General features: G+C 38.0%; 1 protein-coding gene across 5 annotated transcripts in view; it reads right to left on the bottom strand.

The window, feature by feature from the left end:
- Positions 1-2829: 2829 nt before the first annotated feature.
- NPNT (nephronectin) overlaps positions 2830-26921 on the bottom strand; it is a 77565-nt gene continuing 53473 nt past the window's right edge. For all 5 annotated transcript variants that reach the window (XM_074322775.1, XM_074322760.1, XM_074322767.1 and 2 more), the window contains 4 exons: positions 15121-15207; positions 14529-14627; positions 7044-7300; positions 2830-5643 (listed from right to left, as the gene is read on the bottom strand). In XM_074322775.1, the coding sequence (XP_074178876.1) occupies positions 5533-5643; positions 7044-7300; positions 14529-14627; positions 15121-15207 (554 nt within the window). In that variant the 3' untranslated portion in view covers positions 2830-5532. The remainder of the gene's footprint in view (positions 5644-7043; positions 7301-14528; positions 14628-15120; positions 15208-26921) is intronic.

The raw sequence follows: 26921 nt of genomic DNA on the forward strand, positions 1-26921 counted from the left end.
ACTTCCACACTGCCTTCCATAGTTGCTGTACCAATCTGCACCCCCACCAATATTATATGAGGGTTCCTCTTTCTCCACAGCCTCACCAACACTTGTTACTGTTTGTCTTGTTGATGATAGCCATTCTGACTGGGTGATATCTCATTGTGGTTTTTATTTTATTTGCTCTGGATGATGAGGTGATATCTCATTGTGGTTTTTATTTTATTTTCTCTGATGATTAGTGATGTTAAACACCTTTTCATATGTCTATTAGCCATCTGTCTGTCCTCTTTGGGGAAATGTCTATTCAGGTCCTCTGCCCAGTTTTTAATTGGATTGTTTTGTTTGTTTGTTTTATTGTTGTTGAGTTGTATGTGTTCCTTATATATTTTGGATATTAGCCCCTTATCGGAAGCATTGTTTGCAAAAATCTTCTCCCATTCGGCTGGTTGCCTCTTCATTTTGTTGATGAGAATCAACATAGTTAAAATGACCGTATTACCCAAAGCAATCTCCATCAAAATACCAATGACATTAAAAAAAATAAAAATAGAACAAAAAAAATCATCAGATTTGTATGGAACCACAAAAGGCCCCAATTGCCAAAGTAATCCTAAGAAAAAAAGAACAATGCTGGCAGTGTCGTACTCCCTGACTTCAGCTTGTACTACAGAGCAACAATAATTAAAATCTTATGGTATTAGCAGAAAAACAGACACACAGACCAATGGAATAGAACTGAAAACCCAGAAACAAACCAACATAAATACGGACAGATAATTTTCGACAAAAGAGCCAAAAATATATAATGAAGAAAAGACAGCCTCTTCAATAAATGATCTGGAAAAATTGGAGAGCCACGTGCAAAAGAATGAATCTAGACTGTTATCTGTCACTGTACACCAAAATTAATTCAAAATGGATCAAAAACCTAAATATAAGACCTGAAACATTAAACTGCATAGAAAAAATCATAGGTACTAAACTTATGGAGCTTGGGTTCAAAGAGGATTTTATGAATTTGACCTCAAAGGCAAGGGAAGTAAAAGCTAAAGTAAATGGGACTATATCAAACTAAAGAGCTTCTGCACAGAAAAAGAAACCTTCAACAAAATAAAGAGGCAACCCAAAATATTTCTTAATTTTCCTTTGCTTTCTTCTTTCAGCAATTGGTAATTTATGAGCATGTTGTTTAATTTCCACATATTTGTGAATTTCCCCAATTTTCCTGTAATTGAGTTCTAATTTTTTCATTGTGGTGTAAGAATATATTTTGTATAATTGCTGTTCTTTTAAAATTTATTGTGACTTGTTTTGTAGCCTAATTTATGGTCTGTAAACACCGATACACTTGAAAAAAAAATGTACTCTTGTGTTGAATAGAGTGTTCTATAGATGCATGTTAGTCTGGTTGATGCATAGAATTTTTCACATCTTCTATTTCCTTGTTGAGCATTGTTGTTTTACCCTTATTGAAGCTTTATCTTGCTGTTTCTCAAACTAGATGTCAACTGACATATCTTCAAGTTGACTGAGTCTTTCTCCTGCCAGCTCAAATCTGCTGTTGAATACCTTAGTGAATTTTTCATTTTGATAATGGTACTTATTATATCCAGAATTTGTTCTTCTAAAAATAATATTTGTCTATTTATTGATATTTTTAATTGTTGAGACCCTAACATTTTTTGAAATAAGTACACTGGAGCTTAGTAAATTCTTGTAGAATACCAGATCTTACAACTCTGGTATTTTAGGCCTTCCAACAGTGAAAATTAGCAGAGATAAAGGCCCAGACACCTCGATATTATCTTTAGGCTTTGTTTGTTAAATTGGGGCCCAGGACTAGCAGTATGGGCATTACCTGAGAGCTGGTTAGAAATGGAGAATCTCAAGTGCCAGTTCAGATCTACCAAATCAGAAGCTGCATTTTAACAAGATCTCGAGGTGATTCCCAAATATTAAAGTTTGAAAAGCAGTGGGCAAAGTGCATGGAATTCACCGTGCTTTCTGAGACTTCAAGGTACCACATACGACTTTTCAGAAAAAAAAATTTGGATTTATTTATATGACTTTGGTAAATGAATATCCTCTTCTCTAGATTGAAACCCAATGAGGGAAAGTCTCCTTTCTGCTATATCCCAAAGCCACACATACAGTCAGTACTCTAAAATCTTTCAAATAAATCAATGGTTCTGAAATCTCATATCTGCTTCCTTCACACCCAATCTGAAATAGGTTTCTAAAGGTTTAATTTCTTAACATACTCAGAAAACCTGAGCTTTTTCAGAACTCTCAGGGATTACTTTATTTACCTTTTGATTAAAGTACGAATTTATCCAAAACTTGACTGTCCCAACTGCTAAGATTTCTCTGAGTATTGGAAAGAAAGAAAGCCATTAAGCATATTCTTTCTAATTTTCTAAAAAGACTAGCTTTTAATCTTGCATTTCATTAATTTTGTTTACTTATACTTGTTTTCTCCAAAGGTTATTGGAGTATGTGAAAAACGTCATAAACTAACAGAATCAATACTAGTAAAAAAGGCTTTTCAATTATAATTCATATATATTTACTTATAGCTTATCCTGACTTTCCATAAAAGGATTTGAGGCAAATGCTTACAACTAAGTGAGATATGAGAAAACTAAATCAATTTGCTAAGGTGTGCATCTGGTCTCTTTCCCTGTGCATTCTGGTGAAAAGTATCTCATATTTTATGACCTAGAAAGTATAATAATTTGGGCAATATCTTTGTTCCTAATCATTCAAGCAGTAAAAAATAAATAAATAAATAAGAAGAAGGAAAAAAACTGAAAAAAATCAAAACAACAAGAAACAGACAACTGGTATTATTAACAGTGCTTTTTATTTACAAAGAATTATTTTTGTTTTGCTGTTTGGAAAACCACTAACATTTTTCATTTTAGAAAACATTAAATAATAAACAAGATGTTATACAGTACTTTGGATAACTTCTTCCATCAGTTTAGTGCAATGTATTATTGGCACCTAAAAGTGAAATTTTCTATCACTTTCCCCTTTTGTCTTCAATTGTGCAGTTATATGACCAAAAAGGAAATGGATTATTAAAAAGGGCTCTAAGACCATATTTTCTGGCCCCTACTCAAAGGCGCACCGATTAATATTCTCCCTCCTGCCCTGCCTTCACCAAGTTAAATCACAAAAGATATACTATTGTATTGTTCAAAAAACATTACCATTTTGTGGGAGCTGGGACATCCAATTGATAAGTGAAACTGAATTATACCAACTAGGTGAAGGAAAGGGCCTGGCAGTTGCATTGGGCATGGCACTCACTATCAGTAGCCAAGTTTTGTTGTCACACACATTGCACAGAGAATGCACCAGATAAAAATCTCTGTAAACTGTAGTCTTTGCTATGGTCTCTTTAAAAATCTGAAATATCATCTACTGAGCAAGTGAAAGGGTTATACTTTTATCAAGAAAAAAAAAAACACAAAAAACACCACAATAGGACACTGAGATACTAAAATATTTGTTCATCATACTCTTTTAGGAATAAATATATATATATATATAAGCATTTTTTTTCCTTTTTGTTTTTGTTTTAATACTGCTAGGTTTGCCATAAAGGGAGAGACATTTTTAGTGAGCCTAGCATTTGGTGGACTTTTCCCCTTTTGATTCCTCTCCACTAGAAGCCGAAGAGGGAAAAGTCTAAATTAGACTCTGGCCTGGTTCAAATAACTTCATTCTGGAGACTTTCATTACACGATAATAGGATCAAAACATCTTTTGGGAGATGCTGTAATCTGTTACTCTACCGTGAGGTAAGGACATCTTTTAACTATCTTAAATAGATACATTTTTATCTAATTTTTTAAAAGCCTCAACAAGAGAAAGAAAGAAAAAGAGAGAGAGAGAGAGAGAGAGAGAGAGAGAAAGAGAAAGTCACATTTCTTTATAAGGGATTTTAATTTAACAACTGTCCCTGCCAGGAAATGTTCCCTCATACTCCAGCCTAAGACTGTTTCCTCTTGTTCTATTCTTAGTGCATGTAGAGAACAGCTGGTCACCATCCTTTCTGTACCAACCCTTCATATACTTGAAAACCAGCAATGGTTTGCCCCTTACTCTTCTCTTCAAGCTGAATAATCCCAGTTCCTTTCATTTTTCATCCTAGATCATTTTTTCCCCAACCCTTTAATCATCTTTGTGATTCCTGGCAAAAACAGCAGAAAATATTTTGATTAATCAGAAATGAGGAAAAGCCTCAGTAGTAAGTTGCCTTTTTAAAGTTATGTATTTTTTTCATATACAGTTGAAATATGCAGGGAGAAAATATATTAGTTGAGGGTTCCTAGATCTTAGAATTCCAGTCTTGTCCTGTTTCTCTAGTGTGGATCCTATTCCAGCACATTCAATGCTTCAAAGCATGGAACTTGCTTCTAATTCTATCCCGACAAGATAGCACATAAGTTATGAGCTAGACTTGCCTAAATTTATACTGATTTAAAAATCAGTATGAAAACATATTCCAATGTAGCTTCTCCTAACCCTGCTTTCACAAACAATCTTTCCTTTGAAACAACCAGACCTTTTGGAAACCTTCTTACAGATTACCAGGGAGACCATGTTATTATGGAGAAAGCTGTTGGTTTTAAAGTGTAACTAGAAACAGCGAGGGTTTTATATGCTAACTGCAGTTTCTTATCTACCTGAATGGTTTACTATCCTTTATAGGGATCAAACTCAAGGTCATTAAAAAATGAATTCCTCCCTTACCACAACCTGACACCTTTTCTAAATTTCTCTTGCTACGAATATAAGGTATGGGAACTGAATAACATTTCACTGTGTATTTTTTAAGTCAAGAGATCACAAGCTGCCTTTTCCCTTGCAACTAGAGTCTGTAAATATTACGAACACGTAACTACTTAATATCAATAGCACATTTACACAAAACACAATACTACTAACGAGGAATTACGTGCCCAATATACATAATTGTCTTTAAAAGAAGAATAGAGATAACAAGAATAAATGCAACTTCAAGTGTTACACACCCTTCTTTTATAAAGTGAATGGCAGTGAAAGAGTTCAGATCAGTCCAGAACTAACAGTGAAGAGGAGAAACCAATTTCACAAGCACATTGTACAACATATCTTAGGGAAAGTCAATACTACTCATGGTACAACACTGAACAGATAACAGAATGGCCATTTGCACAGATTTCTTTTGAAAATGCCTCTCATAATTTGCTACTAGGAACACCTTATAACCAGGATGAAGGATGGCATAGGGCATATATGCTGATGGCCTTCCTAAAAGAGACATAGGATGGAAGGTAACACCCAAAGATGGCTTGCATGTGTCTACAGATACCCCTTCTATTTCAAGGAGAATGTCACTGTTCATTGGGATTGCACACAAGCAGGCCAGCAAGATGTGGGTCAACAACCAGACTTTCTCCTGACCCACTGACCCACTCTTCTCCTAGGCCTGAAAGGGAGAAGACAGGAGGTGAAAATTAGAAAAAGAAGAGGGAGCAACATGTGAGTTCATTGCTAGTTGTGGAGTTGCTCGCGTTCTTCAGAGCAGGGGCCTTTTTTCAAGCTCACATCATCCAATCCAATCTCCCCAGTGTGACCACGCCTTTGTTCACCTTTGAAGATAACCTAGGGAGAGAACACACACACCAGTCAAGCCTCCTCTGCCCTTTCCAATCCTTGCTCATTTAGCAAAATAAAGGCAAACTTCCCCCAAAAGTAAACAGTAAACTTAACAGAAGGAAAAACTAGAACAGTGTCACTGGAGGCATGCCTTCTAGAAAGTTAAATCACCAGTACACTGTTAATCAGATCCCATAACTCAGAATCAGTTATCCTTTAAAAAGCCATTCCAAACTGTAGACTACTTCAATTTAGGAATGCTTATGAAGTGGACACTTTTGTCAAAGATTACCAAGGTCAGAAGTAAAAACAATGTGGTGGAAAACAGAAGTGCACAAGTTGAGAGCCACAGATCTAAAAGATCACAGTCATGCAACCTGTCTCTGATGTTTTCTAGTTCCTCCATTGGAGTCATATAGCTTTGCTGCAAAACGGAATAGAATCAAACATCATCACCCAATCAATGTTGTTTTAGTTATGGAAAGACCAAGAACTTTCACTATACTTGTATTTTACTTTGCATAGAACATCCTTGCTCCTTTTAAAAACAATAAACCTTTCTACACTGTGATTTGAAATGAATAATTATCTTGTTTTACTTCTCTAAAAATATAAATATGAACAAAATTTTAAAGAAAAAATCAGTAAAATAATACTAAAGACTCTGATAAAAGGTGTATTGATGGAGTCTATCCTCTTTTTAGTTTCTAGAAACTATATAGATGCAGAATCTTCTAATAGAAAATGTTTTATAAGCATCAACATAAAGAAGGCACTTTTTCCAAATAATTCATTATTTTGGGGAGTTGTTCTAGATCATTTTATTGCTACCTATGACTTGATTATGTAAGATAAAATTTATTCAATAAAAGCTCCCATATCCTGTCCAGAAAAGAATAGTATTTTCCAAATATATTGTCCTGGGTTCCCCACCCCCAAGGCTACTTAACGATGATCTCTGAGGCAAAGAGAAAAAAATCGACTTTAATGAAACATTTAAAAAAAAAAATAATAAAATACTGTAGGGTAACTCATGATGGTCAAAGTTTGAAGTATAAGGAACGAAAGGAAAAGCAGGAACAGTTACGCTCACCACCTCTGCCCTTTGAAGTTTCTCAATGAACTCTTTTACTTCTTTAATTCCTAATTATTTTTCACTAAAAATAGGGGATCTGCGCTCAGGTAGGGAGATTAGTGGTGGTCATACGCTGTACTAAAGAATGTATGAAAAGCAAAAAGTGGTGATAGAAATAGGCAAAGAGTGGCATAGTCAAGGCCAGAAAAAATACAGACCTATGTCTGAGCCTGAGTTAATGACGAGATCAAGGCTTCTTCCAGTTCAGACCCGAGAGTTCTCCTGTGAAAGGAACACCTCCCAAGTCTTCCTCCTCTGTGGTTCTACTTACGCTCTTGACGTCAGCCCCTCGCAGGGTGATCTGGGTTTGCCTCCAGCCATGGCCACCGTTCCTTCCCCACAGGGCTGCTCCGTGGGCACCGTGTTTTCTCAGAAACACCTGGAGCGTGCTGGAGTGCAGCCCAGTCACCTTGTGCCTAAACGACAGGCACAGGTCCCCTGAATGCATGAGGTGGCCGAGAGGGAGCACCAAGCGAGCAGCTTTTCCCCCTGGGCCCTTGGCTGCCGCGACTGTCAGATACTGTCCACCTGCAATGGGAAAAGCAGGGCCGTGTGTGCGCACGCCGACATCCCTTTCTAGCACAAAGAGGATGGACAGGAGTTTTACTTTTTTTTTTGGTGGGGGGGAGGGTTCATCTTCAAACTCTGATAGTCATTTGTAAAGAATTCCAAATTTTTGAAGGAGAAAAATATGACTTATTTCTCTGCCTGTCTTAAATTCCATGGTTTTTGTGTTTAAAGAAAGCACTCACTCTGCTCAGGAATACAAGTTATGCCAAGGACACCTAATAATTAGTAATCCTAGCTCTGTGAATATTGCCAGTGGAATACGATCAGACGTACACAGACATGCACAAACATACACACATTCACCAACTCCTGATCCTCACCAACTTATGATTATGTTGTCAAGCTGGCAAGCTGGTTTGGTGGGTGACTCTAAGTTGCCAAGGAGAATTGTCTATGCAGATAATTAACCTCCGGGCAGTAGAGCAGACACTGTTTTAAAGGGCACTAGATTTGTTTATTCTCTCTTCTCTTTTTCATTTTTTTACATCTTTAAAGAGAGAACAGTCCTTTTAAAAAAGTCAGTTTGCTATGCTTCTCACACTAGAGTGCAGACGTGTTCTGGAAACCCTCCATATCTTCTTAGAGCATCAAATTTATTTGGAGATAAGTAGTTTACAATGTTTTTATGTCAAAACAAATCCATAACATAATTAATAAAATATAAACTATAGTACACATACTATATATTATAATATACTACTATATATATATAATATAGTATATACTATACGATATAGTATAATTAATATAATTCCCAATTACATATACATGAACACAAACTGTTAATAAAACTGTCACTCTGGACAGGTCACTTTGTCCTCAGATCCCTTGGGCTACAGAGTTTTCCTCCCCTATTGTTATAGGAACTGCAATTAAGGGGGGGAAATGTTTGAGCAGCAGTGAGTGAGGGAAGCTGCTTCTTAGGAGAGGGAAAGTTGCAAGTACTATTTTGAAACTCAATCCATGTACAAGTGACATTCCTCTCAGGCTCTTTTACAGCAGCCAACTGAAAACACTGTGTTTCAACACTGATTTATCCATGGGAAAATGTGGTTGGAATGCTGAACTCATGTATCTGTTTGGGTAGGAAACCCATTTATTTTTCAGTGAAAAGATCAACATTTTCTTATGCTCAATCTGTGTCAGACATGATAAGGGTTGGGATGTCCTCCTATGCTCCTCTTCCAAGTGCCCTCTGAGCAGTCAGAGAACCAAACAGGTGATATCTGTGCAGTTCTGTGCTAGGCTATGTGGCGAGTTCCGGGGCGGCATCCCAGGAACCCTGCGAACAAGCCAGGGAAGTGAAGGCTTGTTTTGCAGATACAGAGCTAAGGCTTGGGGAGGCGAAGTCACCCAAGGCGTTGCCCAGACAGTGAGTGGCAGAGTAATGGTTTGAGTTCAGGACTGCCTGACCCCCTGTTCAGCACTTGCTGTCATCAGACTGGAATCAGTGGTTTGCATGCTTCTCTCCCCCAGGAGACTGTGAACTCTCTCATGTCAGAAGCAACCTTTCCCCCAAACCACCTCATTATGTTCCCAGCATATGGTAGGAGTTTAATGTCATGTGTGGAATAATGATGTTCCAAAAATACAGCAAACATAAAACGAACAAAGAAAACTACAGGGAAAGAGGTCTTTGAGTCATATACCTCAATCACCAACAACAAACACAGTTTCTTATCCTCATACCATCCACCCTCCCAGCCACCCCCAAATTAATCCAAATGGTATTTGGGGCCAAAATATTCAGATGGATTTTAAATGTCTCCCCATAAGTCAGCTTTTGAATCATCACAGGTATTTTGGTTAAGACTAAGATATAAGGTTATTACAGTTAAACTGCAAGTTTTAAGAAACCAAGGATTATCTTAAGTCCCTGTGGAATGCACACTACTATCCCTCTGCCAGACGCTGCCCATAAACAAGACAACCTAACAAACCAAGGCTTCCTAATAAAAGTCAAATCATCTTTTTGTATAGGTATTTAAAACTCTACAATGTAAAACATGATCAATGAGGCTACAATTGTTCTTCCTCTGTAGAGCTGTGCTGTGAACATTTCTGCAGTGTTATAACTTGCTTTTTTCAGATGTCAGCCATTTTTCTAAAATGTCAACAAATACATTTCTCATAGCTGGGGGTATGCCATTAATAATTTAGCCAATTTCTTACTGAAGAACATTGTTTCCAAATTTTCATTTTAAGATAATACCATGTAATAGTAAGACAAGCAAAAATGTTTTAAAAAAATATTTGCATCACATGAAAAATAACTGTTTCATTTTTTACATAATGAACTTACAAATCAATAAAAACACAAAAGAAAAATAAAGGGCATCTCAGAAAAAAAAAATGACAAAATGTGAAAAGATGGTCAACTTTTCACAATAAATTAAAATGAGATGACTTTTTACCTATGAAGTTGGTAAAGATTTTTAAAAGTAGTTTATAAGAGCTATATTGGAGATGGTTCTTAAATATTATTGGTGGGAGTGTAAATTGTTTATAATCCTTATAAAAGGTAATGTAGTAAAATCTATCAAAATTCAAAATGCAAGTTCCCTTTAATTTAGCATTCCACATCTAGGAATGTATCTTACAGATATATGCAAACATAGATGAAATGATATGTGTGCAAGGTTATTCACTGCAATATTGTCTGAACTACCAAAGTTGGGAACAACTGAAATGTTCTTCAGTGGATGGCTGGTTAAATGCAAGTGCGACATCCAAGGAGTAATGGAGTAACAACCATTGATAACGCGGGTGTTCTATATGTACTGATATAGGACAATCTCAATAGTATAGGGCTAATACTATTTTAATGGTAACTCTGGGCCAGGCACTGCTTTAAATGCTTTACATGTGTTGAATAGATACTATTGATAATCCCATTAAGTGGCTTGCTCAAGGTCAAAGCTAGTAAGCCAGGGTGCTGGGTTTCACCCCGGCTTTCTGGCTTCAAAGTCTTCGTTCTTCATGTTAACTCTTAAGATAGTATCATTAAGTGACAAAAACGAGGTACAGAAGAGGGTGCTTTGCTGTCGTGTGGACAAATATATCTCGGGAAAGATAACCAAGAAACCAGTTGTACCTGGGAAGGGCAACTGGAAGCCAGGGCTAGGAGGCAGCTTTTATCTTCATTGCTGATTTATTTTTCCATTTACAAGGATTTCAAAATAAGGCTTTTTAATGCTGCAACAGACATACTTGTATGTACATGCTGGCATACTTGTTATATATTTAAGTGAACTCCTTGTGGCTATCTGTAGCAGACAGAGCAGTGAGTTGGTTGCCTTTAACCCTTGATCCTCAGATCCCAGTTCCAGGAAGGAGCCCCAGGTCCAGCCTTGACATCTATAGGAGAAGGGTGTGTCTTCAGGGCCACAGCTACATGCCTACAGTGAATCACCACATCTACTGGTAGCGCAATTTTCCATACCCTAGAGGAATGTATTAATTTCACTATCTCACAACTAAGTTCAAGATTGAATGTGATAAACAAAACCTCTGTGCACCAGGCAAGGCAACTATCAAGTGCATTTATTTTACAGCTCTTTCTCAAAGTTGTAAGTTTATTTAATTGAGGGCTTTCTTGGAGATATGAGGATATGAGAATATTTGCATATCTCGATCTTGGATAAGAAATGCACAACATTAAAATCAGTCATAACTGTGGAAATCCAAACATACGTTCCTTTATAAATGGGATAATATAGATAGACACAAGGAAACCATTAGCTTGGTAATTAGATAATACTCAGAAATAATTCATTAAATTGTTTATATTCTTCTCTGGTCTTAGCATGTGATACACATACACATACACACCCTCCCTCACCTGAACCTTCTAGAAGAAAAATAGGCACTTTTCATAATAAGCTTTATTAGTATTTTACCATCAGTGTGTGGTTAGAATTCCTCCAACATATTCTAAAAAGCCCATCTGCAGTTCCACCCTGATGCATGCCATGTACTCCTACCCTTCTTCCATCTCTCTGTCCTCCTTTGGCCTTCTCATCCATTTTCCGAGCTGGAATCCCGTTCACTAATCTCCTTGGGGTCACCTGGGCATTCCATTCTGACTAAGAGGCTCTCAGAGGTATAAGAGATTTACTAATCCAATCTTTATCCAGTTCTCAAAGCAACATCATTCCATATGTCATCAAAACACCTCCATGGACAGACAGTTCCTTACTTCAAAGTCAGCCGGAGGAATTTTTAGACAGCTCTGACTATTGGGAAGTTTTTTCAGAGAGTGAACCAAAATCAGTCTCTGTAGTTTTCACCTACTGATCTGACTTCCATCCCCTTATGGTCACAGAACAATAGTGATAGATGTTGTCTGTCAAGTATTTGAAAAGCAGCCCTGCTCCAGTAGTTCTTTTCCGGGCTAAACAGTCTGGTTTCTTCTTCTGTTTTTCTACAAGCTTTGAGACCCCTCTCCATTCAGGTCATTTTGAGTGACCTACACTTATTTCTCGTAGAGAACCCACCAAAGTAGATTTTCCATTCTGGAAAAAATACCATAGTTCTAGAGGAATGACTCAACTTTTAGGCAGAAACATGCAGGGTTCACTCACTGATTTCTTTACCCACTAAAATTCTAAAGTCTTTCATTCTACTGCTAAGGCACTTCTTCCCCTCCCATAGCTGCATAGTTGGTTTCTAGACCATGAGCCAGACCTTTTATTCATCCCCATTAAATTTCACCCTCTTAAATGTGACCTGTTGATCTGATCTTGTAGAGCTGGTTATGTCAGCACAGTCACATTCTCCTCTGGCTTTGAGCCATCCACAGCTTGGTTAGTATGCCTTCCATATTCAAATTCAACATCCAGTTGGTTCAAGTCATTGGTAAAAACCTGGAGCAACCCCAGAAGAGCACCCTCCAGAGCCAATCATCAGGAGCTATTCTGTCACCCCAGCAGCCACCATGTACTTTCAATTTGTTCTGTACTGTTGCAGCTAAATCACCATTTCCAACTTTTTTGCCTGCCATTTTAATTTCCCATCCTCTTCTCATTTTTTCTATCAGAGGGCAAGTGGAATTGGAGTCACCACAAATTTAGACATTTACATACGTGATGAATAAACATCGAAAAGTACTAAATTGGTTCTAAAATATAGTGTTTGAATTCTAAAAATTGAGTATATTACATAGACTACCTACATAGATGTGTCAGGGATTCTTCTGACTTTAGCACGAATGACTCTCTCTAATGTACCTTACTTAAAAGAGCTATTTGTTGTGACCATGAATATTACTGAATACATGGCTGCCATCAATCCTTCTTTCTGTAGCAAAATGCTCCAGGTCAGTGGTCAGTCAAATTCATAGGCCTGAGACAGGCTAATCAGATCATGCACCCCACAGGAGACAGAGGCCAGACTGTGGGAGAGTGAAAACCCCAGAATAGTGTTACAGATGTGCTGGGCACTGAACTACCTGGGAGGCAGTGTGGGCAGCCTAGAGAGGTCTGAACATGAGGTCCACTCTTTAGCTCTGTGGTCTTAGGATGTTTATGTGTTGTGTGAGGATGTTTATTTCCTTTGTGAAATAAAAACAGTATTACCTGCTTCACAGAGTGGATAAGAGGATATGAAATAAAATTAATGAAATAAGGAATGAGTCAGGACTATAAAGTAGGTATTTAAGTAAATGTTGGCTTCTCTCTAATTCACATATATATGTGACATAAATGATAATGTTGTCCTCTCAGAGTTAACCTTCAATGCACGAGGGTTAACACAAGAGAATGAGAGGGACTGTACCAGGTGAATGTGTTTCATTAAAAATTACTTTATGGCTAAAAGAAATCTAAAAACAAACCCGTATTTTTAAAAGCTTACCTCAAATTTTCATTTTTAAATATTTCTATATATTTCAATCTCCGGGGATATAATAAATATATTTTTAAACTAAGGTTTCAATGCTGTGCTACTCAAAATGTACACGGAGGATTAGTGCCATAGGTATCCCCAAGGAGCTTGTTAGAAATGCATCAAAATGTACATTCTAACAAGGACCCCAGCTGATTTGCACAAACACTAATGTTTGAGAATAACTGGTTTAACAGAGCATATCCTCTCTCGTTAACTTTTGTGTGTTTTGTGCTCTTCTATGTAATACCTGGGGTAATATTTAAAAACTAGGCTTTTAAAACTAACAGCATACTTTCTCACAAATTGTATGTTTCGTTCCTAAATTTAGAGTCAGAAGGATAAAAAGGAAGAAAAGAAACCAAACTCCTCATCCTTCCATTAAGTTGACCTCATCCACAAAAGATTTAATTACCGAGGGGAGGGAAAAAACCAACAATACGTAGCTTTGCTTTCTGACACAACAAAACATCTTGTAAGTACTAAACTTTAGATTAACAGGAAGTACGCAATTTAAAAATCTGTTAATTTTCCAAGGTCATGCAAGTTTAGATTGAAAATTTTATCAGAGAGTTATTCACAGAAATTTTACTGTCTCCTTCAACTATGTCTCAAATCTTTCAAAAAAGCAAAGAAAAGAAAGACACAATTGAGAAAACAACCAGGCACTATTACTATGGCTGATGTATTACTTTTATGCTTGGGAATGGGGCACTACAAGTAAGTTGAAAACTGTGTGTTAGAATGAGTTCAGGTATTTTGTTTTCCAAGCTTTTTGAGAGATAGTACCGTGTTTCCCCGAAAATAAGACCTAGCCGGACGATCAGCTCTAGTGTGTCTTTTGGAGCAAAAATGAATATAAGACCTGGTCTCTTATAAGACCGGGTCTTATAATAAAATAAGCTATATTTTATTATAACTTATTTTACTTATTTTAAACTTATTATTTAAGTTTATGTAATAAAATATAACTTATTTTATTATACTAAAATAAGTAAAATAAGACCCGGTCTTATTTTCATTTTTGCTCCAAAAGACGCATTAGAGCTGATTGTCCGGCTAGGTCTTATTTTTGGGGAAACAGGGTAGTTGGCCTTTTAAGGAACTACTCATCTCCCCCTAATATAATTCTAGTTGACAGCTAACAAACTAAGTTAAAAAATGGAATATGAATGCCAGACAAGCTCTTTACCCTCGTTATTAAGTACACACATCGATGTGCGACAGTATACTGGATTAGCAGAACTAGGCCACCAATAGGATCAAACTGAAATGCATCCTAGAGTTCAGTAATTGGTTTTACCTGCTGGATCCCTTACTGGTTCCCAGTGTAAGTCACTGTCTTTCTCCCTGATCCATCCACAAAGCCCGTGGTCAAAATTACAACTGTGTATCAGGACACCTGCAAGGAAATGGCCAGAAAGATGAGTATTCCACAAACCAACCACTAACAACAGAAATGCATTTGTGAACAATGTTATCTGCACAACAAGCGTTCTCTCCTATCCACACTTAACTAACCCACCAGAACTTTTTTCTCCAGGAGATCAAAAGAAAATCACATAAATCTTTTGCAGTAGAACTGGGCATGTGTGCTCAGCTATAAAAATAGAACACACAAATGTTGCCAAATTATGATCTTGTTACATCATTACTTGTAAAATATGATTTCCTTCTCAGTTTAAATGCTGCTTTAATACATTTTTTAACAAGAGGATAATGATGACTCAATTATTTTTGCTCGACTGATTTAATTACAGAGGAAACCAAGTTTTAAAAAAGTCTATAATTTTCCCAGATGTAACCAAAGAATCTACAATTTAAAAGTTATTTCCATGAAATGGAGTGCAACAATAAAACATCATTATAACGGTACTAAGAATATAAGTATCTACCTGGATCATCCTTTGCTTCATCATCTGCACTGACTCCTCTTTCAATTTCAAATATTTCAAATAAGTCATTTGAAGGCTGCCGCGGAACTGCAAGAGAGATGTTTTGTTTTAATGAGGTGTTGATAAAGAGGCATTACCTTTAAGAAGGGGCAGGGGGTGGAAAAGACCTGGGCACTTACTCATCTGGAGGAATCCAAAATATTTAATTACATTTCACATGAAGATTCATGAAGTTTGTTCTGCAGTGATTTATACTGTAACATTTATCTGGGTACACATAAAAAATGGTTTTCAAGAGTTTCTAAATTTCAACATAAAAATACATTGAAAGGTAGGTCTTCATCTGGAAAATACATTTTAAAAGAGCTACCAATTTCTAGTAAAATATTCACCTCGATGATATCAAAAAATTCATCTCTATGAAAGATGCATTACAAACTCTAAATTAAGGACATTTTAACTGAAAATGCCTGTAATTACAGTGAACGGTTCGGTTTTCTAACTATAGTATTGACTCCAGTGAACTCTGCACATTGGTGCACTCTAACCAGGATTTCCTACATGGCCTCCTTTGCTTAAGCAGGTACCTTGGCTCCTTTAAGATCAAATCCAAATACTTTGGTGCAGCATTCACAACCCCTCTCCACCAGCCCCACCCCGAAGTACCTAATACTGCCCAAACCTGCCATTTATCTGACCCTGACCCCAGCTTGGGATACTCTCTTCCTGCTAATTAACCCACTACCCATCCCCTCTTCATTCTTTGCCTAGCAATAAATATCATTGCTTGGGTGAAAACTTTCAAGCCCCAGGCAAATTAAATTCTTCCCCCTTGTAGTTCGAAGGCTCCTGTTTCCATACCTTCTTCCACTCTTTCATAAACAAGTGCAGTTATCTATACACATGTGTGTCTGTACCTCTGCTAGTCTCTGATGTCTTGGAAGACATCAATCATGTCTTATTCATGTGGCATTTCCAGGGCGTGACCTGGTGACAGGCACTCAGTAAGTGTTTACTGAACAAATGTGAAGATCTTGTCAAGAAAGTTGTGTACTTTGTCAACCCTTTTCCTAAATGAAACTAGTGGGATAGAGAGCTTAAGAACCTGTTTTTTTTTAAAAAAATGGATTCATTTAATTATTTATTCATTTAATGTGTATTTGATGGCCACCCATGTGCCAAGAGCTGTGGAAGGCCGAGGAGACAGGGCGAAAGGGGTGAGCAAGACCAACAAGGCCCTGGCTCTCATGCAGCCAACACTCTAATGGGAAGGACAGACATTAGACACACAGATCAATGAATATGAAGATTCTCAATGTTGATATGGGGCAGGAAGGAAAACATTAGATGATGTTGTCAACTGAACAATGATATCAACTAGGTATTTGATCATCAAAAAGGGTTTATTCAGGAAAAAGAAACAAGGGCTGCAACCCAGCACCAGCATGTGCAGACCTAGCAAGCCACGTGTACATTCTGACCTGTGTGCTAAGATGGAGGCTATTTAAGGCAGGGAGACAGGAAGTTAGAACTATAGAGTTTTATGAAAAGGAAGTTAGGGCCAGAGAGTTCAACTAGGTGTTCTCATGAACTTCCATGAGCCCAGCTCCTCTCATAGACCTCCCACTCTGATCAGCTTCTGTGAAGTGCCAGTTCATCTTTACTGTGGCTGCATGAAAATGGGGAGTGTGGGAATGGTGGTGGTGGTGGAGGTGAATTCTTGGCCAAAGACTTGGGAATACTCCCTTTTCTTTGACAGAACTTAAATTAAGTAGCTCTGTTTTTATAAGGCACTGTGTAAAAGATGCAGAACACTAAGGAACAGATGTTAGTCAAAAGCGTTCTATTTCAATGATGTTCCTGTTATTTTTAGCAGGATTTTTTTTTTAATAACAATCCTATAATATTTGTACTAATTTTTTCTTTTTTTTAGCTTACTGCTTTGAAGCTTGTTTCCTTTTTGTTTCAAAAGTCCAGACAGTAGAGTCCCTTCCTTCCTCCCTCCACACAGTCACATATATCCAGCTTGTGAGATAAAGAGAAGCTAGTCCACAGACAAGCTCTAGGGACACAACCTGATCACATATGCCCTAGGGGTGAGGCAACTGGCCGTCCTCTTTTACCCCAAATGACTGACAGTGAAGACATCCAATTACAGCTTTCCCTTCCTTGTTTGAGGCTCTGAGAGGGAGATTGCCTCTTATCTACCAGAAATAGTGCAAAGTTGTAGGCAAGTAGGCTTCATTTTTCATGAAAAAGTTTGAAAAACTTTATAGAACATTCACTTTTTTGTTCCATTGTTGTAACTTAAATTATCTCTGGATTGGAATAGCTCAAATCTTACATGGTACCATATTTTAGGGGCATTATGACAGTTTGTCAGCTCACTTTTTTCCAGATGAAGGACTGTCAGATGGCAAATGAAGTCTTGGTGTAGAGGGAGAGAATAGGCCCAAGGTTTCCTGGTGCAGGAGACCTGTTTTGTGATGGGAGATCAAAGAGGTCCTCTCTGAGGAAGCACCATTTAGACTGAGAGGGCAAGAACATGGAAACTTCCAAGCAAAGTGTTGGGGTGGTGTTGGTGTTGGGGGAAGAGGGAGCATTTCAGGCCTCAAGTACTAAGAAAGTTCTCTGTACCGTTAGAGAAATGAGTTCACAGTGGCTGGAGGATGCTGAGAAGTAGACAAAGCAGTCTGGGATGAGGAAGAAGAGGAAAGAAGGGACATGACCACACATTTGGAAAATAGCAACCCAGAGAATTAGTCATCTAACAACTTGCAAAGTGTCAGGTGGTTCATTAGTATTTTAGGCACTGGGTTTCCAAGAACGATTTCATTTAGCAGCAGATGATTGTACACATCTTTACTGCAATTCATTGGGAAACATTCCAAGGAATTCAGAGACCTGAAATGCTCAGCAGCTATTAGTTCTTAGAATTCTGTGTGCCCTACTCTTAGCTCTGCCACATTACTTAATCCTCTTTCTTCACACATACCAGTATGGATTCAATGTCCCATTGAAGTGTCAAAAGAAGGTACACTACTCACTCCCCGGTATATTTTATAGTTTATATGAAAATATGAAGTAAAATAAGTAATGGAAAAAATCATTCAAGCAATATGATCTCAAGTATGTACAAGAAAAACAAACGAACACACAAAAAAAATCAGACTAGAAAAAAGAATGGGAAGAAATACACCAATATGCTAATAGTGGTAGTCTGAGTATTAGAAATAAAAGTGATATTTTTCTCATTTGTTGGTTTGTTTTGTCTTTGGTAACTCTAAATTTTTCATGTTGTTTGTAAAAAGAATTTCTATTTTAAAAAAAAACTCACCTAAAACACAGAGAGTTCTATCAGAACATGTATACAGACCCTATCCCATAGCAACTGTATGTCTGTTATTTGTATTTTGATTGCTCAAAGAGAACTCTGAACAGAGGCTTGATATCATTTGCTAAATATGAGGCTATGAAATTGAAATGTATTTGTGTAATTTGAACATATTCTTTGATCCAGAGAGCTATTTGAATCAATGCAGAAAATGTTAAAATAAATGACTTGCCTGAAAACAGAAATATAACTAGGATAGATGCCAATATATGATTTTTCTAATAATCCTTCCTGCATCATATTTTGCCTAATAGTCAACTTAAATATATACTACATATATTATAAACACAAATACATATCAATTATTCTCTGTAGTTGGACCATTAATTCTTAGAATTAGACTGGTATAATTTTGGAGGTGAAAAGAATAAGAGAAATCTAACAATACAATTCCACTACCATCTTTTCACTCTCCCTCCCTCTATTCCATCCATGTGCCAATCAATCATCAATCAATCCATCAAGAAAGAGAGCTTTCCCTGGGAACCAGGCACTGGGCTAAGAGCTTGTCACAAAGCAGTGATCATACTCTTGCCTTCATGGGGTCTATATTCCAGAGGTGAAGACAGACATCAAACAATTTGCGCAGGTAATGAATGCTTTAAAAGAGAGGTACAAGAAGCTATGTGAGCATGGGGGTGAGAAGAAGCAGGGCTGGCTAAGCTGGCTGGGGAGGATGGAAGCATGAACATCTCTGAGAGGTGATGCTTACACCAGGATATGAAGGATGAGTTACTATGAGCTGGTACCCTGGAGACTGAAACCTCATTATAGCTGCAGAGCTCACAGGGAAAGAAGTGCCCCAAATGAAGCTGGAAAGGAAGACTGACTGTGCAGAGCCGTTTAAAGCCCCGTAAAGATTTGGGACTTTATTCTGGTAGAAACTGGAAGCCTCTGAAGGATTTTAACAGAGGAGTGCCAAAAGGAGGTACAGCATTCTGGCTGTCGCATGGAGAATGAACAACAGGAGAGAATGGAGGTCAGAGGGCAGTTATGACCAACATTAACTAAGGAATGTTCATGAGGCCTTGATAAGAATGATTTCCTCAAAATTTCTCTTCCATTGGTCAATGTATCACCTACCAAAAAAAGGTATTGTCCATTGCTTCTTACAACCTTCTGCATGAATTAAAAGAAGGGGAATCCCAGTCACTGAAGCAAGCAGCCAGCTGGATAAAAACATGGTTGGGTCGGGTTTTGGGGCCCAGAATGTTTTCCTATGTCTGGGGAGCTCTGGAGCCTGTGAGAGGAATCGGTCACACAAATAAGCGGAAACTTCTTTAAAAGAAAGTTTGGGCCAGCACTTTCTATTAAATATATTTTCCCTAGAGATATGATAATATTAATATAGAACCTGAGTTCATAAATAAGGTTTCCCAAATAGTCAATTATATATTTTACCCAAAAAGCACTGAGTAAGCACAGGGAAGTAAAAGTAAATATTATCATACGCACCTCCCACTGCCAGCCCTCTTCCAAAGATTAACTACAGCAAAGTGTAAGCACTTTTTATTAAAGGTAGCTTTGCAAATTTGGTTTCTGTTCTTGGGTGGCTCCCATGACGTGAGCCAGGCTGGTTCTGGCATTTGTTGTTGGACTAAAAGGTTAAAGATAACAATGTCTTAAATTCTTTCTATGCTTAGAGGTTTAGTTCATTGAAAGAGAATGGTACACATGTCATTTCCTAATATTCTGAAGGCTCTTTCGGGTGGCAAACATAGGGAGTTTTGGAGACTACAGCGTGGGGATGAGTGCCAAAGGTTTTATGAGGCCATCTTGCCTCTCTCCTCCTCTCCTCAGTCCCCTGACCCTATCTTCCCGCTTCCCAGAGGAAGAACACATGCATCACAGCTTTAAATGACCAGAGAGAAGCAAAGAAAAGGATTGGAAAAGAGTTTCTGAAATTTCCTTAGCCACATTAGAGAAAACGCTTAGTCATATACTGATTACTAACAAAAAGAAAAAGGTTGCTGGTCTCCACAGAAATAAGCCCTTGTTTGCCAAAGCTTTCATCCCACAGGAAGAAATCTACAAAGTTCAAAAGACACCTTTGGGCTGAGGGTAAAGAGCAGAACTAGAAAAAATTAAATCTCTCATGAAAAGTGGAACATAGATACAGCTACTCAATCATGAGCCCAATTTTTGTCTCACCAATTTCTCCTTTAACAAAATTTCAGAACAACTCCAAGCACGGCCTAGGAAAATCCCAGGAGAACAAAGTATTTAAAAGATGGTTCTTTTCTAGGTATGACCATAAGGATGATACGCCAACATTTCCAGATAAAGAGAGCACGCTTAGCGTTTTGCTCCCTGTCTCTCTTCTAAGATAGGCTCTGTCAGGACGAGTCCAGAACAAGGGTGGGAAGCAGACTCCAACAGGGCTGCTGGAACTGGGTACAGCATGAACACCTGGCCTGTAGGGGACAGGTGTCAATGCCCTCAGGCCAAAAGAGTCACTTTAAAGGAAGAGCGGGGTTTTTTCTTTCTGATATTTATCAGACCCATTGTGTAAATTTCCCATCTAGACACGTTTCTGAAAAGGCTGTTGTCACTATTTCTACAGTAAAGAAGTTGAGGTGATGCTGTCTCTATTTTAGCATCACAATTGTTCAACTAGATACCATAAACACCTAAATAAAACAGGATAGTCCAAATATTTGGTAATAACAATATATGAAGTAGCAGCTTCCTGCTTTCATTTTGTCTGCTCACCCAATAGCTTATACTTACAAGTCAACTTGCTTCAGAGGGATCTAGTTAGCCAAAAATAACATTAAAATGTAAGCAACCATAATAAAAAGCATCAGAAAAATATAAACACTGGAACCAGAACACAAAATAGGCCTGTATTTTTGTGAGTTAAGTAGGAGATGTTATTACCACATAAATGAATTCAACATCAACAGAAGTAGTAATGGCTATAATGTATTAAGCTTCTATTATATCCCAAGCACTGTGGTAAGACTTTTACATTCACTCTCTCATCTAATTTCGCAACAGCCCAATGAGGTAGATACTATTATCCCCACTTACAGATGAGGAGATCAAGGCATAGGAAGATTTAGTAACATGAGCCGAATCACAGACTGGCTATGAGCACAAAACTTTTTATTATGACTCTATAAACAAATGTGTATACAACTTTAAAAAAAAAAAATCTGATTTCTGACTTGGGTCACATGCACCAAGAATTCAATTTTTACTTTCAGAGAGAACTTTTTTTTTCTTTGCTAGCCACCATAGGATCCAATTAAAATATAAATGAAAAACTTGAAAACTTTCGGAATTCACTGCACCAGAGCCTGACCTGTAAGCACTGACAACTCACTCCTTCAAAACACTAGCAAAAATTTAATCTTCAGGGAGATGTCAGCCTCCCCTTAGGGTCTCTGTAGGTCTTGCTGTTTACTAGAAAGCAAACTAGTTTGAAGACCTTTTCACCCCGCAGCAGATAGAATCTTTTCACTCATCACCACAGAGAATCAGAAAAGAGACCATGTTTCCATGACTAAGAACAATGTGATCACACCAGCCACAGACTCTGTCAAACCTGTAGAATGGAAATGAGAGAAAGAACCTGTAGAGAGCATGCAATAAAGCAGCAATCAGTAAAAAGCAAACAATCTTCTTCTTACTGCATGGTACTTGGAGATTCAACACATTCTCAGGATCTAGAATAACACAGCAACAATGAGTCTGGTATCTGATATGGCCACTCAGAAGAGCACCTGATATACTGGGGGTGCCAAAAAAATGTGTACAAGTGGACACTTCAGTCAGCGTTGCTCAAGCTGTAGTTTGTCATAATCAGAAGTGTCTGGATGCTGATGGTAACCACTTTGAGCACCTCTTGTAGTTACAGAAGTCAAACGTGACTTGTATTCATCTTTTGTTATCGGTATATTGAGTATTACAATTTTAATAGTTTTTCCTTTCTTAAAATGTGTGTGTGTGTGTGTGTGTGTGTGTGTATATATATATATATATTTGGCACCCTCTGTATATTATAGTATATCCTATAATCTTTATTCTGCCACACCTGTCTTCTTCACCTTCTTGGAGCCATGTGCTACATACTATATATTAGGTGTAATTGCTACATTTTAAACGTTCCACATCTGGCTACATCTGTCTCCATTGAGGCCACAGGTCTGCAGGGCTGGAGCTGTCATTATGGCTCTCAGAGCCCTGCTATTTAAAGTGTGGTCGGCAGGTCAGCAGTACAACCTAAGAGCTTGTTAGAAATGCAGACTCCCAGGTCCTACCCCACGCACTGAATGGGAGTTTTCAGTTTTACAAGATCCCATGTTTCTTGTACACACAGTGAAGTCTGAGCAATACTTCCCTAGACAGTCTGATGTAGTAAATGTGCTGGAGGGATTAGGGATCTGCATTTTAAATAAGCATCCTGAGTTGCTGTGGTTCAAACAGTCTCTGACAATACTAAAAAAAAAAATCTGCTTCCTAGTCCAAATGATACTATATTCCTTATAGTAACCTGAGTTTTCCAGCTAAAACTGGACACACCTGACACACTCAATTGTAAAGAAAATTGTGCAAGGTTAAAAGTAGAAGTTTTTAATGAATTTTTAAAAGCCAGTGTGTTCTAAAAATATGAACATGATTAAAAATTAGAATCTCCTTGGGTGGTTTTTCAAAACACACAGCTCACTCTTGCTGGGGAGAGTGGGAGAGGGGCTAGTAACACTGGCCCCTCTCCTAAGGAACTACTGCTATCACTGAATTACTGTGACAACTGACAAGGGGGATAGAGAGATGTTTTTAAAAAAACACAGCATGAGGATGACAAAAAGACAGTGAAAATCATCCAAAATATCATAAAACTGGATAGATCCATGGCTACTGTTTCGGTTTATTCCAGACTTTTATATTCATCCAGACATATATAGACATGTATTTTATACCTAATGGCTCGAATAGTAGATATAGTTTTGTATATTTTTTTCACTTAACATTTTTATAACATGGGTATTTTCCCATGTCATTAAATATTTTTCAAAAACCATTATAATATTTGCATAATAGTTCATTGTCTTGCTAGACTAGGATGCATTTTCCCTGTCTTCCTTTACTTCAGGTTCTGCACAAAGTGTTTAGATCCTATCTGCTCTGGGACCAGATGTTTATCTTTGGTTCTTGGTCACCGACTTTTTAACAATCCCCTGCAGCATAGTTCAGGTATCCAGACAAGCATCCCACAAATTAAATCTGTTTTTCTTGCTCTATGTCTTCTCAACAGCTTCTGCCCTCCTAACTCTACCCTTCCACCAGGCTCTCCCAGAGTCCAAGACCAACCCATTGGTCTCAGAAACCATGCAAATGAGAGCTAATGGGAGAGGGCTACTTGGTATTACGGATAGTGGTCTCTACATTTCTTAGTTCAGTTCAGCCTGACCTGAAGTTGGTTATAAACTCTAATCCCAACAGTTAAATAATCCCAAGGCTAAATCCATTTGGGAAATCATGCATATTATAAGCCTCTCTGAGAGATTCACAATGACCATTGGCATATGCAGAAGCCATATAGTTAATAAACCTAAATAAGTTGACTAAACCTAGGATCTGTCAGTTTTATTTGACCCCAGAAGTTTTCTAGCCATACACTTGCATAATAGCCCAGAGAATTGGAATATCAGCAAACACACTTTGAGAAGCATTGGTCTGTCCCATTAGTGAAAGAACAAAAATTTCATGCTATCCAGGAACTTTAGTGTTGCTCAATCAGGCCCATAGGGCTCGTCCTGCAAATACATCTGATTATAATTCTATTTAATCTAAAAATTCAATTCTGTTCAATCTAAAAATGTAGGGTCCCTCAAGTTGAGATTATGCTTAATATTTGATATCATACATAAAGGGTTACTTTCTTAATCACACATATTATTTAAATGCTACCCATCACAGTCATTCCTATAAAATACAGTAATCTTTTGTATTTCATAGTAATTAATAATTTACAAACACTTTTACTTGCATTGTGTCTGATCCTGAAAACCAGTGTATGAGAATGGAAGACTATGGGTATTACCACCATTTCACAGATGAGAAAATGGAGCTGGAAAGCATAGTAATTTATTCAAAGTCATATAACTCATAATAGAGTGGAGAATCAAAACTGGAACTTCTGATTCAATGAGTTCTATCCTTAGCAGTCATTGGAAACCTCTCAGTTTCATATGCCTCAGCCTTATTTTCATATTCCCTTTCAATGCCCTTCACTATTTTTCAACATCATTCTTAAAATTTAGAAGTAGAGTTAGAGTTTTCTAGAGAATGTTTCTTTTTCAATGGCTAAACTGTATCAGGATAGAGGAAGGCCATCAGCTGAAATAACTGATCATTTGAGGAGGGACTATCAAATAAACAAGTTTAGCTAGTTCAAGCATATGAAGGAATACTTAGATTGAAGAAAATTGAATGCAATATAGAATTCCGTTTCCTTCAATTTAACAAATATTTTTGAGTGCCTACTATGTACCAGGCCCTGTATGACTGTTTGAGGGGGAACACCTGGGGGTTAAATGGCTGTTCACAAATCTGTACTATAGCAGACTTGGCAACAGAGAGAAATAATTTAGAATAGACAATCAGGTTTAAAAAGATTCCCCTTGCAATTAATATTGGGTCAGACCTATTATTATCTTTGGGCCACAGAGTTTGGGACAGACTTGGAAAACAAAGGATGTTTAAAGGCAAGCCAAAAAGATTGCTAAGTGGATTAAAAAACAGTATTTCTAAGGAAAGATTTATGAGAAAGATTTATGAAACAGAAATTACTAAACCCCAAGATGAAACAGGTGAGTTATTTCCTGAGAATTTTCCTTGAATACCTGGAGTGTGGGGTATAGTGACAATGACCAGCTGTGTACCTGACTGTACTGAAGGGGTAAACTGTAATGTCATGAATTTGAATTAAATATAAGAAAGAAAAGACAAGCAAACAATACTTGGATGGGTTATTGGAAGGGACTTTAGTCACTATTAGAGATTCTGTACATAATTGGGATAATTGTTTTTAAAAAAACCTCATAAGGGTTTCACACTTGGGTAATTCATTGATATTGTTAAAGTTTTTAGGTCCCAAATTAAAAGGCAAAAACTATTATAACTATCCTATCTGGACTGCTTATTTGAAGTTTAAATAACATTTTGGCTGTTTTGAATCTCTTTCTTTTGCAGGAATAGAAACAGAACAAAACCTCCAGCTTCAACAGTATTTTGTTTATACCTATAAGAAATGTTGTTTAAGGGGTTGTTTCTTAAATATTTCCTACATTAAAAAATTTGTGGGTGGATTTCCTGTCAAGATGGTGGAGTAGGTAAACGCTGTGCTTGCATCCTCTTACACCACATCAAAATTGTAACTACAGAATCATCACTGAGAATCGCCTGATATCTAGCTGAACAGAAGCCCTACAGCTAACGACATACAGAAGAAGCCACCTTGAGACTGGTAGGAGGGGCACAGACACAGAGCGGGCTGGTCCCACACCCAAGTGAAACCATTAAAAGAGGGTTATCTCAGCTGCAGAGGTCCCCCCCCCTTCCACGCCGCTGAAGGAGCAAGGGGTCCAAGACCCATACCAGGCTCCAACGCCCAGGATTTCAGTGCCAGAGAGAAAAGTCCCCATAACTTCTGGTTGTGAAAACCAGCAGAGATTGTGGCTGAGTGAGATAGAGGGTGGCTGGAATCCCAGGCATGCCTATTAAAGGGCCCATGCATGGACTTACTCCTTGATGGATTCACTTGCTGTGACCTCCAGTGCTGGGGCAGCAGCTTGAAAGGCATCAGGGAAATATGGAAATAAACTTTCCAGAAACTGAATTGTCTGGCCTCGGGTGAGGGCTAGAGTGGCAGCTTTCTCCTGGTTGGGGGAGCTGGTGGAAGCCACTGTATCTTTGTTGAGCCCTTCCCAGTGTGAGACACACGCAGTCACCATATCTAAGTCTCCATCAATCTAGGTAAATCATTCATTCACCCCCCCCCACCACCTAGTGATTCTGAGACCCCTCCCACCCAACTTTTGGGCACACTCAAGTAGCTTCCAGTGGCTTTTCTGGACAAAGGCCTGCCCTGGCTCATGCTGCAGAATTTCCTAAAATCTCTCAAAGGTTCAGAAAACCCAAATAAGCAGTACCTGTCTTCAGCCTGTCCCCTACCTCTGGGCTGCCCGAAGTCCAGCAAGAGAAACAGCTAGTTTTTGTTTTGTGGCTTGGCCTCTCAAGGCATCTCTGAGCACAGCACAGGCTGTTGCCCTCTGTGAATTGTTCATTCATTCCAGGTGGCCCCTGGCTGGGTGTAAGCTGTGGCTGAATTTGGCCCACAGTGGGTCCCCTCCCAGGAGGCTTCAGGGCTGGCACACCCAGTGACCAGGTCCAAGCATGA

This window comes from Rhinolophus sinicus, linkage group LG02 (assembly GCF_036562045.2).
Source record: "Rhinolophus sinicus isolate RSC01 linkage group LG02, ASM3656204v1, whole genome shotgun sequence".
NCBI classification, from domain to species: domain Eukaryota; kingdom Metazoa; phylum Chordata; class Mammalia; order Chiroptera; family Rhinolophidae; genus Rhinolophus; species Rhinolophus sinicus.